General features: G+C 50.9%; 1 protein-coding gene across 1 annotated transcript in view; it reads left to right on the top strand.

Moving 5' to 3' along the window:
• EPS8L2 (EPS8 signaling adaptor L2) overlaps window positions 1-13,781 on the top strand; it is a 68,114-nt gene that overhangs the window by 15,144 nt on the left and 39,189 nt on the right. Inside the window, exons 2-3 of the mRNA XM_075095228.1 lie at window positions 6,493-6,557; window positions 7,769-7,824. Of these exons, the coding sequence (XP_074951329.1) occupies window positions 6,514-6,557; window positions 7,769-7,824 (100 nt within the window). The 5' untranslated portion in view covers window positions 6,493-6,513. The remainder of the gene's footprint in view (window positions 1-6,492; window positions 6,558-7,768; window positions 7,825-13,781) is intronic.

Raw genomic sequence — 13,781 nt, 5'->3', positions numbered from 1 at the left:
CTACTTGGGTGTGATCCTCAGCAATAGGAATAAATCTTTTCCTGGTGCTCTGCAGGACACAGCACGGAAGGGCACAGCACAAGGAGAGAGGGACTCTCAAACAAAAAGTGGCAGTCAGGGTCCATCAAAGCTGGTAGAGAGGTGGTTGGTGATCTGAGTTGTCTCAGTCTAAAAGAGCTGCTGCTGCTTCTCCCATGGAGGCTGAAGAACGCTGGGTTCTTCTCGGCTCGTACCTACGCCGACCTGTTGGGCTGGGTTATATTTATCCAGGTGTTTGTCATCTGGAGAATCTCCACAATGTGAAAAATCCCATGTACAGAGCAGGGAGTGTTTCCTCCAGACACCCAGCAGGTTGTACCTGCCACCTGTGACTCTACTGTAACATGGTACATGCCATGCACACCCTGAAACTACACACACGTTCACGCTCACCTCCTCCACAGGGGCTAGCATCTTCCCAAAGCGCCCTGTGATCTCGAGTGGCTCTGTCACTGTAAAGATAACTTGAAAGGGTGCCATGGGTGGGAGGGAGGAAGGAAAGAACAACAGGACCCACCACTTTGCTTGCTTGCTCAAAGGAACAGCAACACCACCACCACCATGTTAATTTGTTTGGCTGTCAGCCTCTCTGCTCTGGATTTGGGTTTCCTCTGATGCTTTCTGACTAACCCAAAGACGATCTTCTCAATGAGTGAATGTTCTTGGTAGAGACCTTAACGAGCAGGTCTGAATTTCTTTTGGTGAGCCCTGACAGGCATCGTTACTGGCAGGTTCAGAAAAGCAACTAAAAGCAGGAGAAGGGTGGTTTCATCGTTAGGAGGCTGGACCAGGACACAAGAGGCCCAGGTTAAGTTCTCAGGTCTCCCAAAGGCTCCCAGGGTCCATCTCACAAGCGCTTTCAGAGATCTAAACAAGACTGTGTGAATTTAGATTTCTTGGTGCCACATGAGGAGCAGTGAGCATGCAGACCCCGGTGCCTCACAAACACCTGAAAGCTGTTTTGTTAGTGGATTGATGTGGGATTTTAGCCTTGCCTGCCTGCCAGGTCCTTCAGTAAGATACCAGCGGGCAGGACAGATCATGGGAGTCGGCCGGATACTCTCAGGGGCTGAGGGGAGAGCTGTCTGGAGCATGGATGGTCCATGGCACATATATCACAGCGCCTGTGCTCCCTTTGCTCTTGTGTGGGCACAAGAAGACGTAGCTTTGCAGGACAGTCCATCAAACAGCTTTCGCCAGCGCGACATTCCCTTATGAAAACACTCAGCAGCCCTAACAGACAGCGCTTTGTTGTCCTGGGAAGTTTAAAAGATAACATCATGTGGTCGCCAGCTAATGTTTCTAACTGACGCTTTATGTTACTTGCTGGGGCTTTTGCTAATCTAGCATTTCTGCCTGACCCATCCAGCCTGCATGGGTTGCACGCACAGACAGCAGCACCCTCATTATATCTGCCCCCTCCCACCCAGACAAGACCCCTGGGCAGCGTTTCCACCACAGATATTTCACCAGCCCATAACCTGCTTGGTGCAGAGACTTCCCTCGCCACATCCTCGAGCACTTCACATGCGCTGCACAACAAAGCCATTCCCCACCACCACCTTTGGGTTGACTCGATGGACATGAGGGACCGTTTTGCATGTTAGCGTCATTCCACGTGGTCCATCCTGGTCAAGAAACTCTCTAGACTACAGACATAAAACCTTATTTGACCCCTTTTTGTGACACGTTGGTTAAACCATCAGTATCAGTACTGTGGTTCCAGGTAGGAAAACATGTTTCCATACTAACTTGTGGGCATTTCAGAAGTCCTGTCACACCAGGCCGATTTCAATGGGATGACTGATAGAAAAAAAGACAGGGTCTGTTAGATATGGGTTAGAGCATGCTAGGAAAAAACTTACTGTTATTCCTAGGTAGCTTGTCAGTTTTTAAGGTTTTGGGGTTTTTGCCTTATTTTTCTACTGTTGTTCCAGCAAAAGCTGTTGCGTTTAGGCCAGCATTTCTCTGCCGCTACAATCGTATATTCTAACAGCCTCTGATACCAACAAACCTCCTCCAGCTCGCTCCACCCGATCGCGCTCACAGACCATGATGAAAAACACTCACAAACACTAGATGCTGGTATCGTTAACAGTGATTATAATGATAATAGACCTAAAAAAGACACTAGTATTTCACATTTTCAAGTTGTCCCATCTTCACCCAAAGTCCAGAAGTTTTCACAACCCCTTTCCATTTCCTGTAAGAACAAACATGTATGACCACAGCAGACAAGGGAGAAGTATTCCTAGTAAAAATAATATATGACAATAGTAGTGATCAGCCCACAGAGAAGAGAGCTATTATTCTTTCTCCTCCCATAGAGCTTCTCCACCCTTGCAATGTTATAGCTCCCTCTTCAAAGAGACTTAAAGAAAGCCAAAACAATGTATGGCCTGCTTCCATTTGCTATAAAAGTACAGAAATGTAGCACAGACAACAATGCCAGGCTCCTATCACTATTCTGTGTGTCTTCAGGAGGATATTTGACCTCTAAGGATAAGGCTGTCCGGAAAGTCAGGGAGTGAGATTTCCTTTGCTTTAAAGTACAACATGACTTTCACCCACCTCGATGTCCTTCAGCACTGACTTCTGCTGGCCTCCCTAGGGCCCTTTGTTTCAGCACATGAGAACTCCTGGCCTGGGACAGGCCATGGTGCCAGGCTTTAGCCAGGCAGTTAAGCTTCACCTGTAAGTCCCCCCAGTAGTGCTGCGTTCTGTCCCTGTGGCCAGAATTTGAGCCTGGCTTAGCTGCTGGACCCCCTGTCCCATTAAACACCATGCTCAAGTGCAAGGCTTAGCTGGCTTGCTTGGTGACCCACAGAGAAACACTCTCCTGCACCATTAAAAGAGTGGGTGATGGTCTCGAAACTGGATTTGATTTGGCTGAGTCAAAGGCAACTCCTGCATTGCCACACACCGCACGGTTGAAGTTGCCTCATGCTTCCCTTCCTATCTGTGCCCGCTCGCCCCGCTGGGGAAGGAGGAGAAAGTAGCCGCACCCTGCAGGGAGATAAGAGGGAGATCAGGAACCCTCTAACCAGGGAAGCATGAGCCACGCTGAAATGACAGCAGAGAGAAGCCAACATGTGTGTCAGAGGTTGCAAACTGTCAGAGCACTTAGGGATGCCCCTGCATGGAGGGGGAAACCTGGGGAAAGCCGGCCGCTCCGCCATAACCCCATCTTACTTCTTGCATCTTATTTTTGGCACACATTTAGAGGCAAAGTACTCTCAGCCCTTTCTTCATCTTATTCAAGTCCGGTTGTCTCTCGATTTAGCAAAATCATTACAGAGTCTCCAACCCCTCAGAAACGTGCCCCCCCCCCCCCAGTCTGCCAGCTAGGATTCAATTAATATCAGACAATTTAAACTGAAATAAAAGCTCTGGTGTGAGGCTCTGTCCTCATTTAACTTGGCCAGCATAACACCACACCCTCATTTCGATTAACACAAGTTTGAACACAGACCTGGCCCTTGAAGAGGTGGTAAGAACTAGGCAAGGGTTAAATAATGAAAATAGCATAAATAAATAAAAAAAAAGAGAGCCCAGCAGGATAAGGACCCGCTGACCTGGCAGGCACTCACATTGCTTCCAGTTTCACGCACTCTTTCAGAAGCAGGCACCCTGGGAGGGAGGACAACCTGCCAACGGCGTCGGGCAAAGGGGGGGGGGTCATTGGGGTTAGGGGGTTACAAATGTGGAGACAGACCAGGGATCACTTGATCAGACACGTCAGAAGGAGCAATTTATAATCAGCCCCTCGCTGAAATGTCGCGGTGCTAATGCATTACAGCTTCTGCTTGGCCAGGTGGAAGACTTTTGGAGCGTCAGGGTATAAATGGGACCGCAAGCAGCACAAACTTTTCTTTGTGGGTTGTGGGTGTTCCCACTGCACGTTTCAAGCAGCACGTTGGCAAGTCATTCTGACACCTGCGGGGTCCAGTGGTGTTTCCACTAGTCGAGGTCCATGGTAGCTTATCACGCCTTGCTCTAGGGAGCCCTCCTTATCCCATCAGTACGCTCATTAACTGCTGTGAGATAAAGAATTGGCTCATGTTATGGCTGGTCCCACTTCACCCGCGAAGCTGAGCGGTGACCTCTGCCATTGCCCTGGGGTCTGCACCTCTGGCAGCCACAGAGGGTTTGACCAGGTGGGTTCCTCTAAAAGTGGGAGCAGATCCCCCAGAGTTTGTCTTATGGACAGAGATTGTGAAGGAGAAACAAAAACTAGGGTGTCCTTGGCTGCATCCCTGGTTCCTCCTGCTGTTTCATGGCTGGGGCCTGGGAGCAAGCTCTGAACTCCATGGGCCAAGCTCGGTGCCACTTACCCGCTGGACTAACCTGGATTTCAGTCCATTAAGGACATGGCCCTGGGGCAGTAAGTGAAAGGGAGCCAGAAATATTACATTAATATGTAGAAACATTCCCAGCAATGATCATCAGCCATTGGACTAAAGTGATCAGATGATGTAAAGTACGCAGACCAGAGTTGGGTTTATTAGAGCTCATTCCCTTTTCTAGGTATCTTATGCTAATGCACACAGAGATCTGGGAGATAGGAACAGTTTGAGGACTGTAAAAGGAAACCAGCAGACAGCTATTAACAGAGATAAAATTCAAAGGTACCCAGGCTTGGGCACAGAGACGGGTTTTATTACACTCAGAGGGGTTGGCAGAACACCAAGTTTCTATTCTAACATGTATATGAATTTATATCTGCATGCGTGTGTGCGTGCATGGATGTTAGAATCAACCACAAGAGAGACGAAAAAGGGAGAATTTAATATACTAGCTACAAAATGAACTTCAAAGTAATTACTAACAGTGTCTTGGTGCTGAGGAGCATTATGGTGACACAAAGCAGGCTGAAGGCCGTCAGGCTGAGCCCAAAACATGCCAGGGTCCTCCACAGAGTCTGTGTGTACCCGTGCGTGTGCGTGGCTGTGCAATGGTGCCAGCGGTGTGCCACTGTGTGGCGTGCACGCGAGCCGTGTGCTTCCCCTGGAAATACATCCCTCTGACAGGCGCGCAGTTTTGTTAAGATCAGTGAGAAAACTCTGTATCTGCCCTCACCTCAGGGCGAAACACACAGCGCAAAATACCACAAGTATTTCCAACAGGAGAAATAGGAACGGATGCGTAAGGAATGTAGGGCAGCTCTGCTGATGATACAACAAGCCCTGCAGCAGAGACAGGCAGCCTCCAGAGGGAAAATCCCAGGTGCCAGGGATGACTCCAAAGTATTCCCCAGGGATTACACACGCTTCAGCCTAAGCTCAGTTAAGACAAACCGTTGCGAGGCAGCTCTGCTGCCTACCAGGGAAGGCTGTCACGGCGGCCCCACAGCACACACTAAGCACGTTCTAAGGTCCCCTCTCAGGAAATCCACTGAAGACACTGATTAATCTTCCTTCAGGCCAACAACAAGCATTTTAAGGCCATACCTTTGAATTCTGACAACCTTATAATAAGGTGAGCGGGGTCTGACCCAGGCGAAGCAAATAAGAGGCGCTGAGCGCCCAGCCCACAGGCACATGCCCCCTGAGTTTTTCAAAAGTGAATAAAAAAAAACTTGAAGACTTTGTCTTGGCTTTCCTCCAACCCATGCACTGGAGCAGAGGTGAATATCTTGGATGCCAATACAAAGCTTCTGTTTTATTATACCTTGTTTTCCCTTCTTTCCCCCTGCCCCCCCCCCCCCCCCCTTGCAGTTCTGCTCTCAGAGCAGTGCCTGGATCTCTCTCGCATTTTCTCTCACATTATCTATAATTCTCATCTGAAAGAAGAGGAAAAAAATCTGCAAACTGAACCTGTCTGCCTCTCACCAAGCACTTAGCCATCACGGTAAATTTTTCTCCATCCTTATGCTGCCAGTGGAGCAGCATTCACAATTACCTCACTTTTCTCTGTGTGGGCAGTACCCTGGTAAGGATACTTTAACAGCTGGCATAGAGCTTAAAATTCCCACACAACAAAAGATAACGGCACCGTAGGCATGAAAAATGACTCAGAACACTTACAGTCACGAGCACGTGGCCACAGGGATCCATACATTTGTTAATTGCCTCTGACAGACCTTAAAGGTGAAAGTCACATCAGTCCCTGCTAAACTGCAGGCAGGGCTGCTTTGCTAGAAAAAGATGTGCTGAAATACCACAAAGTCGGGGCCTGGAAAGGACAGGCAAGAGAGGAGAGATGGAAATAGGTTCTGGAAAGGCAACCTGGGATGTGTCATCTTCAGCCCAGGTCTGAGCTGTGGGAGGTGTCCAAGCCCCCGGGCAGAGAGCAGCCAGAAAACCCCATCGTGCTCACCTGACTGCTCTCATCTGCCCACGCTGCTGCTTGGAGACCCTAAATCAGAGGCGGGAAGGGCAGCACACACACAGATATATCATCTGCTAGCGTGTTTTCTAATCACTAACCCTGCCTCTTCTGCTTCTGCTGCAGTTGCCTGTCCTGTGAAGCGACATGAGTCTCAAGGGATCCCTCAGCAGCAGCCCTGGCTCATCAAAGTAAGGATCTCTGTGGTGGGCTTCCTCCGTCTTGTGGCTGGCACCACCACTCCGTCCTACCACCCAGGGGGATGTTCATAGTGGTCCCAGTTGCCCCTGAAGTCCCTGCTTCACCCTTCCTGGGCACCTCACAAGCTGTGGCCATAGGCAGCACCCCTGCCTCACACCTCACATGCCCTGCGTGCTGTGGCTTGGTAACGCCGCATTAGGTGCAGAGAAGGGAGAGGGACACCAGGACCCTCTCCACCCGTGGCTCGGGGGCTAGGGCAGCCCACAGTAGCTTCCCAATGGAGCCAGAACCACCAGCTCTCTTCCCCCTTCCTGCACACCCCTGGTCTCTGGAGAGCAGGGTGTAGGTGTATGAGCACCGTGAAGCACCACTTGCCCTCAGGGGGACATAATGACTGAGCAGAAAGTAGTCACTGGCCACCCACTGGCCCACTGCACCATGCAGGACAGCCCAACCACAGCACCTGTAACACTGAGGTCCCACTTTGCTCCTCCCCTGCCAGGCCTGAGCCGGAGAAAACACTGTCATCTCCTGGCTGTGCACTCCCATACGCAACCCAGGCATGGGGGGTGGCCCTACAGGGGACATAACCCATGCTTAGAGATCTGATACCCCAAACCTCAAGTGTTTACACACAGTTACATCCTTCCACATTTTTACATGGGACATGTTGTGTATCTGAGCACCTGCCTTCAAGGAGTACATCTCCAAAGGGTCCATTAATACGGTCCATTACACAGCCTCAGATTCAGATGGACTCAGGTATAATGTGGAGGGGTCTCCATTTACCCGCGCTGCTCCCTGTAACAACCCCACTTATCGCACACTGGGAGGCACTGTCCTTAAAACAGCCCCTCCAGAAGCAATGTCCTTCCAAGGGACGCTGTGTGTGAAGGTAACTCTTGTGAGGACAGGCCTAGATGGGCTCTCCTATTTCCAGCTGCTGGGTTTAGTGACATGTGCCTGCGGTGTGGATAACAGCTAGGGTTGCAGAGGGAGCCGCCGGCACGGTCGGACAAGCAAATGCTTTGCCTGGTAATTCGGAGCTGTACCACGTCTGACGGACATGATGAGAAGGGCAGGCCTGGTCTCTCTCAGCTGCAGAGCTGCTGTACTGATTATCATGTGGGCTCCAGTGTGAAAGCAGATATCAAAAAGATCTGGGAGCTGATGGTTTATTTGTACCTTCTTTCTTTTACAGTGGCAGCATGGGCAGAGCGGACGGAGCCTCCAAGCTGAGCGCAAAGGACCTGTACGGTAAGTCATGCCCACAAACACATCTAAGATTTCCTATAGCAAAAGCACCTCTGGAGATCTGGACACGGCTGTTGGGGAGTTTTAGGCTGGGACTCAATCAAAACCACGTCAATCCAGACCTCCGTACGCAACAGGGTGGCCTGACATGGCAGCAAAAATGCACCTTACCTCTATGCCACTGCCTCCAATGCTGAGGACAGCTGTGATACTGCGAGAACAGACAAGCTACGCACAACATTGCTTCCCCTCATCCCCACCTGTCACCCAGATCCTCTCCAGTTATGTTAGCAAGATAACCTGATAAAGGGCCTAACAAAAGAAAGACTGTCCTCAGCAGGTTAATGATTATCCTCTTTTAACTACTCAGTGAACCGTGAAGACTCCAGTGCCCATTGGCTCTCTGGAAGTAGAGGGAGTTGGTAGGATGGACGCTTGTGCAGAGCCTGATATGCAGCTTGTTTACAAGCCCCAGAGGAGCCAGTGAGTCACTGGATGAAGAGCCATAGAGATCACTTCGGTACCAGTAACAGTTATTCCTGATCTTAGCAGCTCTCTTAATGTACCCAAGGGTGAAGCCTTGGCCTGTGGGGTAGGCGGAACAAGCAGAAAGTCACGTGAAAAGTCACCTCCCTCAGTCACTCCCTGGATAAGAAGGTGGGGGCTGCCTGGGGGAACACTAGCAGCTTTCAGGGAGTCCGAGCCTGCGAACCCTCCCACCTGAGAGCTGCCATTTGCCTGGTGGGTGCTTTCATCGGGTGCACACAGGCTGTGCGTGCCCCTTGTTGGGGAGCTTATATTTGATCAGAAATCTCTCTTCGCAGCTACGAGGCGAGGGTGGTTTATTTGTCCCTGGGAAGTGACTTTGGTTGCTGAAGGGTTTTGGCTGGAGGTTTATGAGTGTGGCGTGGGCTGGGGCAGTGCCCCACAAATCTTGCCTGGGGAGAAGCGGTCGCTGGTGGCAAGCAGGGGCTGTACTTAGTGGATGAAGTGTTAAACAAAGTCATTGTGAACTTGGATTAGCTGCAAAGGAGCGAAACATGGGAATAAGGGTAGAAAATAAATTTGGCGTTACTGGCCGGGGCTATTTGTGGCCTGGATGTTGCATGAGGGCAGGTGGCAAGAGGTGGTTTGAGCTGTGTCAGTCACTTGTCAGGAGATGAAAGGACACATGATAAGCCAAGAAAGAAGAAAGAGGGTGAGGTGTGGAAATGTTTGGGTGCTGCTCCACTTTGTGCACAGGACTGCTAGCTCAGACGAGCTCCTCCTACCTCTAATGGCTTCATTTCTTTTGCTGTGCACTGAAAGCTCCAGCAGATCTCATCAGGGGCAGAAAGATTATGGCTGCAAGGTAAATAGAGAGCCGTACAGAGGCATGTAAAAATGAAACCAAGAGCTGACAACTGTGCTGGAAACACAGCACGCGTGCAGGTTATAATCCACAGGCGGAGGCAGCCCAGGGCTCTGGATTGTCACGGTTTCAGGGTGGGATCTAACTGTGAGCGCAAGGCTGACTCGGTGCCTCGGCACGGCGAGCGGGGACCACCCCGCAATGCCTCCGCTGCAAAAGCCAGCACAGGGAGAGGCTGACAAACTGCCTTTACAACAAACACAGTTTCTCAAATAAGTCATTTTCAACACCGTGTTACATATTTTAAAGTTTTTTGCATGGACACACCCCAAAAGCAAATTTCACCAGGGATGGGAGCTCTCTGACCAAATTCCAGCAAACCTGACATGAGGACCGTAAGTCCAAGTGCCAAATCCTCAAGAGGAGTAAATCGGCTGCCCGTTATTTCCCTGACACCTAAGAAGCACAGATGAGGTCTGCAGTAAGTTACTGCATAAGCCAGCGGCTGTTGGCCAGCTCAGCCCAGCACTGCACGAGCACATCCACAGGGTTTTTGCTTGGCAGAACTTGAAACCCGTCCCACTAATTCAGCATACCTTTATCAAAGGACACTCAGCATGTGTTAAAACCAATATTTAAATGTCTGTGTCCCCTTCGCACTCAGATCCTCCCTCCCCCAACATTAATTTCTGCTGTGAGCTGGCACTTTTGGGGGCGGAGGGCAGGCAGGAACTAAAATTCCATGGAGAATTTTGTTTCATAATGAAACAAATCACATCAAGCCAAGCTGGCCTTGATTACCCAATTACGATGCTGCTAAGGGACGTTCAGAGCTTACAAGACTTTTCATATTTCCATTTTTCTCCAGTGTAATCAGGCTGGACCCTCAGTCTGTGTACACTACCAGGCCTCCAAAGAAATGAGTGCAACAACTCTCAAATTCACAGCACACAGACATCTGCTGCATTTAAAGCTCACTGGCTAACGTACGCAGATGCTCCAATGCACATAGATGTCTAAATATTATTCCTAAGTGAGCGAGGCCTTGGTTTTAGCTCTCTTAAGATGTTTTTTTCTACAATAGAGCGCCTCTCGCCACGAAGCAGGTATGGGAAGAAGGAGGGCATGTACTGAACCATTACCTCAGGTACTTGGGCTCTAAATGCTAACGCAGCCTGAGCCTTCGTTAGTGCCAACTCCAGGGACACGGCTGCTCTCTGAGGCCCAAGGTGTCCCCAGTATCAACAGGGACTTTCTGGCATTATTAATGCCAGAACCCTCAGGTGAGACCCTAGAGAATGATATATAAAAGCATTGTGGTGAGGCTGAGGCAGAGCAGGAGCTCCAGGCTGTGCACAGAAAGCCAATTGGATGACAGAGGTGGGGGAATCTGCTCAGGGAGGTTCAGGGACACAGTGTGAAACTCACAGGGCCACATAGGTCTGCACAGGACACAGCCTCATGGGTGGTGATGGGTGGATGCTCTGGTGTCACCCCTGGCCTGCTGTAATTGCCTTGACCATCAAGTACGTGGCACACCACCGCGTCTTCTTCACTGTGGTGAGCACAGAGGGATGCAAAGAGATAATCAAAGTCACCAAGGAATTCTGCAAAGAAATTGGCTTAAAGCCCTGAGCTATCTTCCCCCAGCTCTATCCCTACCAGAGCTGGATATACTTTCTAGGTGCTCAGCTGTACTCGGTGGAGTTTCCTGGCTGTCATGGGAGCAGGATACTCATCTTTTCCTCCCCCCTTAGCAAAACAGCATCACATTTGCTCAGCTCCACATTCTGGAAGAGTCTGTGGCTGCCTGCACAGAGCGAGTCCCGGCTCTGCTGGCAGCAGGGGAAATGGCTGGCACCTATCAAGTTGCCACCTTATTCAATGCACAGCAACCAGCTGAATAAATGTTAATGCATACCATAAATAAATTAAGCTGCTTCTCCACTTACTGGCATCTGTTCTGAACCTAGATGAAAGCCTGGAGAGGGAAACCAGTGTGGCTCTGGCAGAAGCCAAGGGAAGGGCTGAAAGGAAGTGTTTCTGCATAGCACTTCCCACAGCAGGCTTCTGCCACCCCTGTCTGGGGTAACACCCAGGTGGACTTCTGCAGGCATTCATCTAAGGTACCTTCACGGGCTCTAGTGGCAGATTAGGCAGTGTAACCATGAGGAGCTGTACAGAGTCGAGGGCAGTTTAATGATTACAGTGGATTTCTCATGGGGCTGTAGGAAGGAAAAGGCTCTGCAGCAACATTCGAGCAGACCATTTCTGTGTGACTACTGTGTGTGTCCCTGCAGTGCTCAGCTGCTTTCCAGCACCCCTGGCCATCTCTTTGGGTGTCTTTGCCCCTCACTTCAAGTGCTGGGGCACAGAAGTGCCCCGTGGGTCCGAAAGCAGGCTGGTTCCCCAGCAGGGCTGCAGAGCAGAGGGGTGGGACGTGGAGGGGCACCACAGAGGTGCTGGACACCAGCCTGGCAGGAGGGTAGCACTCGTCTTGCATCCAAACCTGTGAGACCCAGCTAGTTGGCTCCAACCTGCCCACCCCATCCTTGCTACACTCGTTTCTGGGAAAGACCAAAACTTGTCTGGGTACAGGGCTGGAAAAGGCATTCTGGAGCAAGAGAAACTGCCTGTAGCATGAGTTAGGCTGGAGAAATGTGGTGCTGAACAGTGGCAGCCTGTGAGGTGTGATCATTTAACACCACACACACCCCCGTAACCCAAGAAAGGCTTCAGTGCTGTAACAGGACACGGGGCACTAACACAAAGAGAAGAGCCATTCCCTCCTGTGCGGCATGGCCCTGGACAGGTATCATCTGCCCGGGGAGCCGCGGGGAGAGGAGACTCCACCAGCACCGGCTGCACCCAGGAGCCACCAGCAGAGGCTCGACAGAGGATGCCGGCCCTGGCTAGGCTGAACACACTGATGGCAAAGAAGCATATGCTTAATGGTCACGAACCAACTCCTGGGGGTCTCCACAGACCTCCCTTGTCTCCTAACAGGGCCTCCAGCCCTGAGCCACGTGGGGAAGTCTCTGAGACAAGACTTGCTGGCCTCCAGCATGGTCCCCAGACTGTAATTCCTTGTGCCAGCTGTCCTGCACCCTTGCTCACACCCTGGGCAAGCACAGCATGAAGCAGGGCCTTGGGGGCACTCTGTGAGATACCCATGACAAACAAGAGTTGTGCCAACTCACAAACGGCCCCACGAGCAGAAAGACACAAACGTTGACTCAAGGCAGTCTTGCTTTCCCTAAAGCTGCATTGTAACTGTACATTTACTATCGATGGCTCGGCACTACAACCAACAAAAGGGTCATTATTTACCATTAGTTATTGCCTGCCAAAGCCATCAGCTTGTTAATTATTTCAGCTGGGGGCCACGTGGCTGTCACACAGTTATCAATGGGAGCACTGAGGTGCTGTTCCTTCCCCACAGCCCTCTAGAAGAGGGTTTGTGCACAGATTTAATGCATACTGGTATCACCTGCAAGATGCAACCCTGGCCAGAGTGGTGGCTAGAAACTGGGCTTGCTCAGCTACACGGTTGGTTCGAGAGGACCACGCACATGCCTAAACCCAAGGGGTTCTGGGCAGCATCTGAATGGTACCACTCACCATCATGTCCCTTAGATTCAGATATATCCTCTGTGTCTTCCAGCAAAAGCTAAAAATGGAAAGAGCTGGCGCTCATTGGAATGATTTCTGAGGTTTGATAGCTCAGTGGGAAGGCCAGGTGTTTGGTTTTAGGCACATCTGACTCAGACGAGACGTCAGCCCATGTCCTGAAGCAGGCTTGCGTTGCCATCAGTAAAGCAGTGAGGCTGCAATTCTGGGTAAAGCAACTTCACACCTGACTGCCTGAAACAGCTGTTTCCTTTAAAGCTATCATCCCCCAGGAGAGTAAAGTCTGAGATCCAGCAAATATCAAGACTCCTTGTCACAGAGAGGAGGAACCACTTCCCTCAAATTGCCCTTTCTACTTGGGAAATGACAGGGTAACTGAGGGAACTGGTGCTGACTGCAGCAGTACTGACCTACCAGGGATTTCCCAGGGCCAGTGTTCCCTGCCCGTACCACTCCCCTTGCCCAAGACCTCCAGAGCACTGGACAGGGCAGATGGACACAAAGCTGTGTCTGTCTCCAACCACCTGCACAACCATGGCCAACACATTTCACCCTTGGGCACTGCTTTCCCCTGCTCCTGCCCTTTGCCAGGGCAGACTGAAAGCTGCTCAGCGGAGGGAGGGACCCTGGATGCATATGCCCAGTGCAGTGGGGAGAGTAACAGGGAGCCAAAGTGCTCCTGCACTAGGTGGGATGAAAGGCAGGGCAGTTTTGCCATGTGCTGTTGCTGTTTGCTTACTGAGCCCACCGCAAGAAAGCCCTGGACAGGGCTGATCACTAGCCCGAGTCAGAGCAGTGCCAGAGACATTAATTCCCCATCTCCTCCACTGCCAGCCTTGAGCAACTCCCTTGTCCTCCCCCACTGCTCCCTCAGTACCATTTCAGCTTCTTTCTTCACATCCCCTTTCCCACCCAAGATTCCGGCTTCAGATTACCTTGGCTCCCCTCTGACGCTGCCTTGTGGGTGACCCTTTTATTC

The sequence above is a fragment of the Phalacrocorax aristotelis genome, chromosome 5 (genome assembly GCF_949628215.1).
Source record: "Phalacrocorax aristotelis chromosome 5, bGulAri2.1, whole genome shotgun sequence".
NCBI classification, from domain to species: domain Eukaryota; kingdom Metazoa; phylum Chordata; class Aves; order Suliformes; family Phalacrocoracidae; genus Phalacrocorax; species Phalacrocorax aristotelis.
This window is presented reverse-complemented; position numbering and strand designations above follow the sequence as displayed.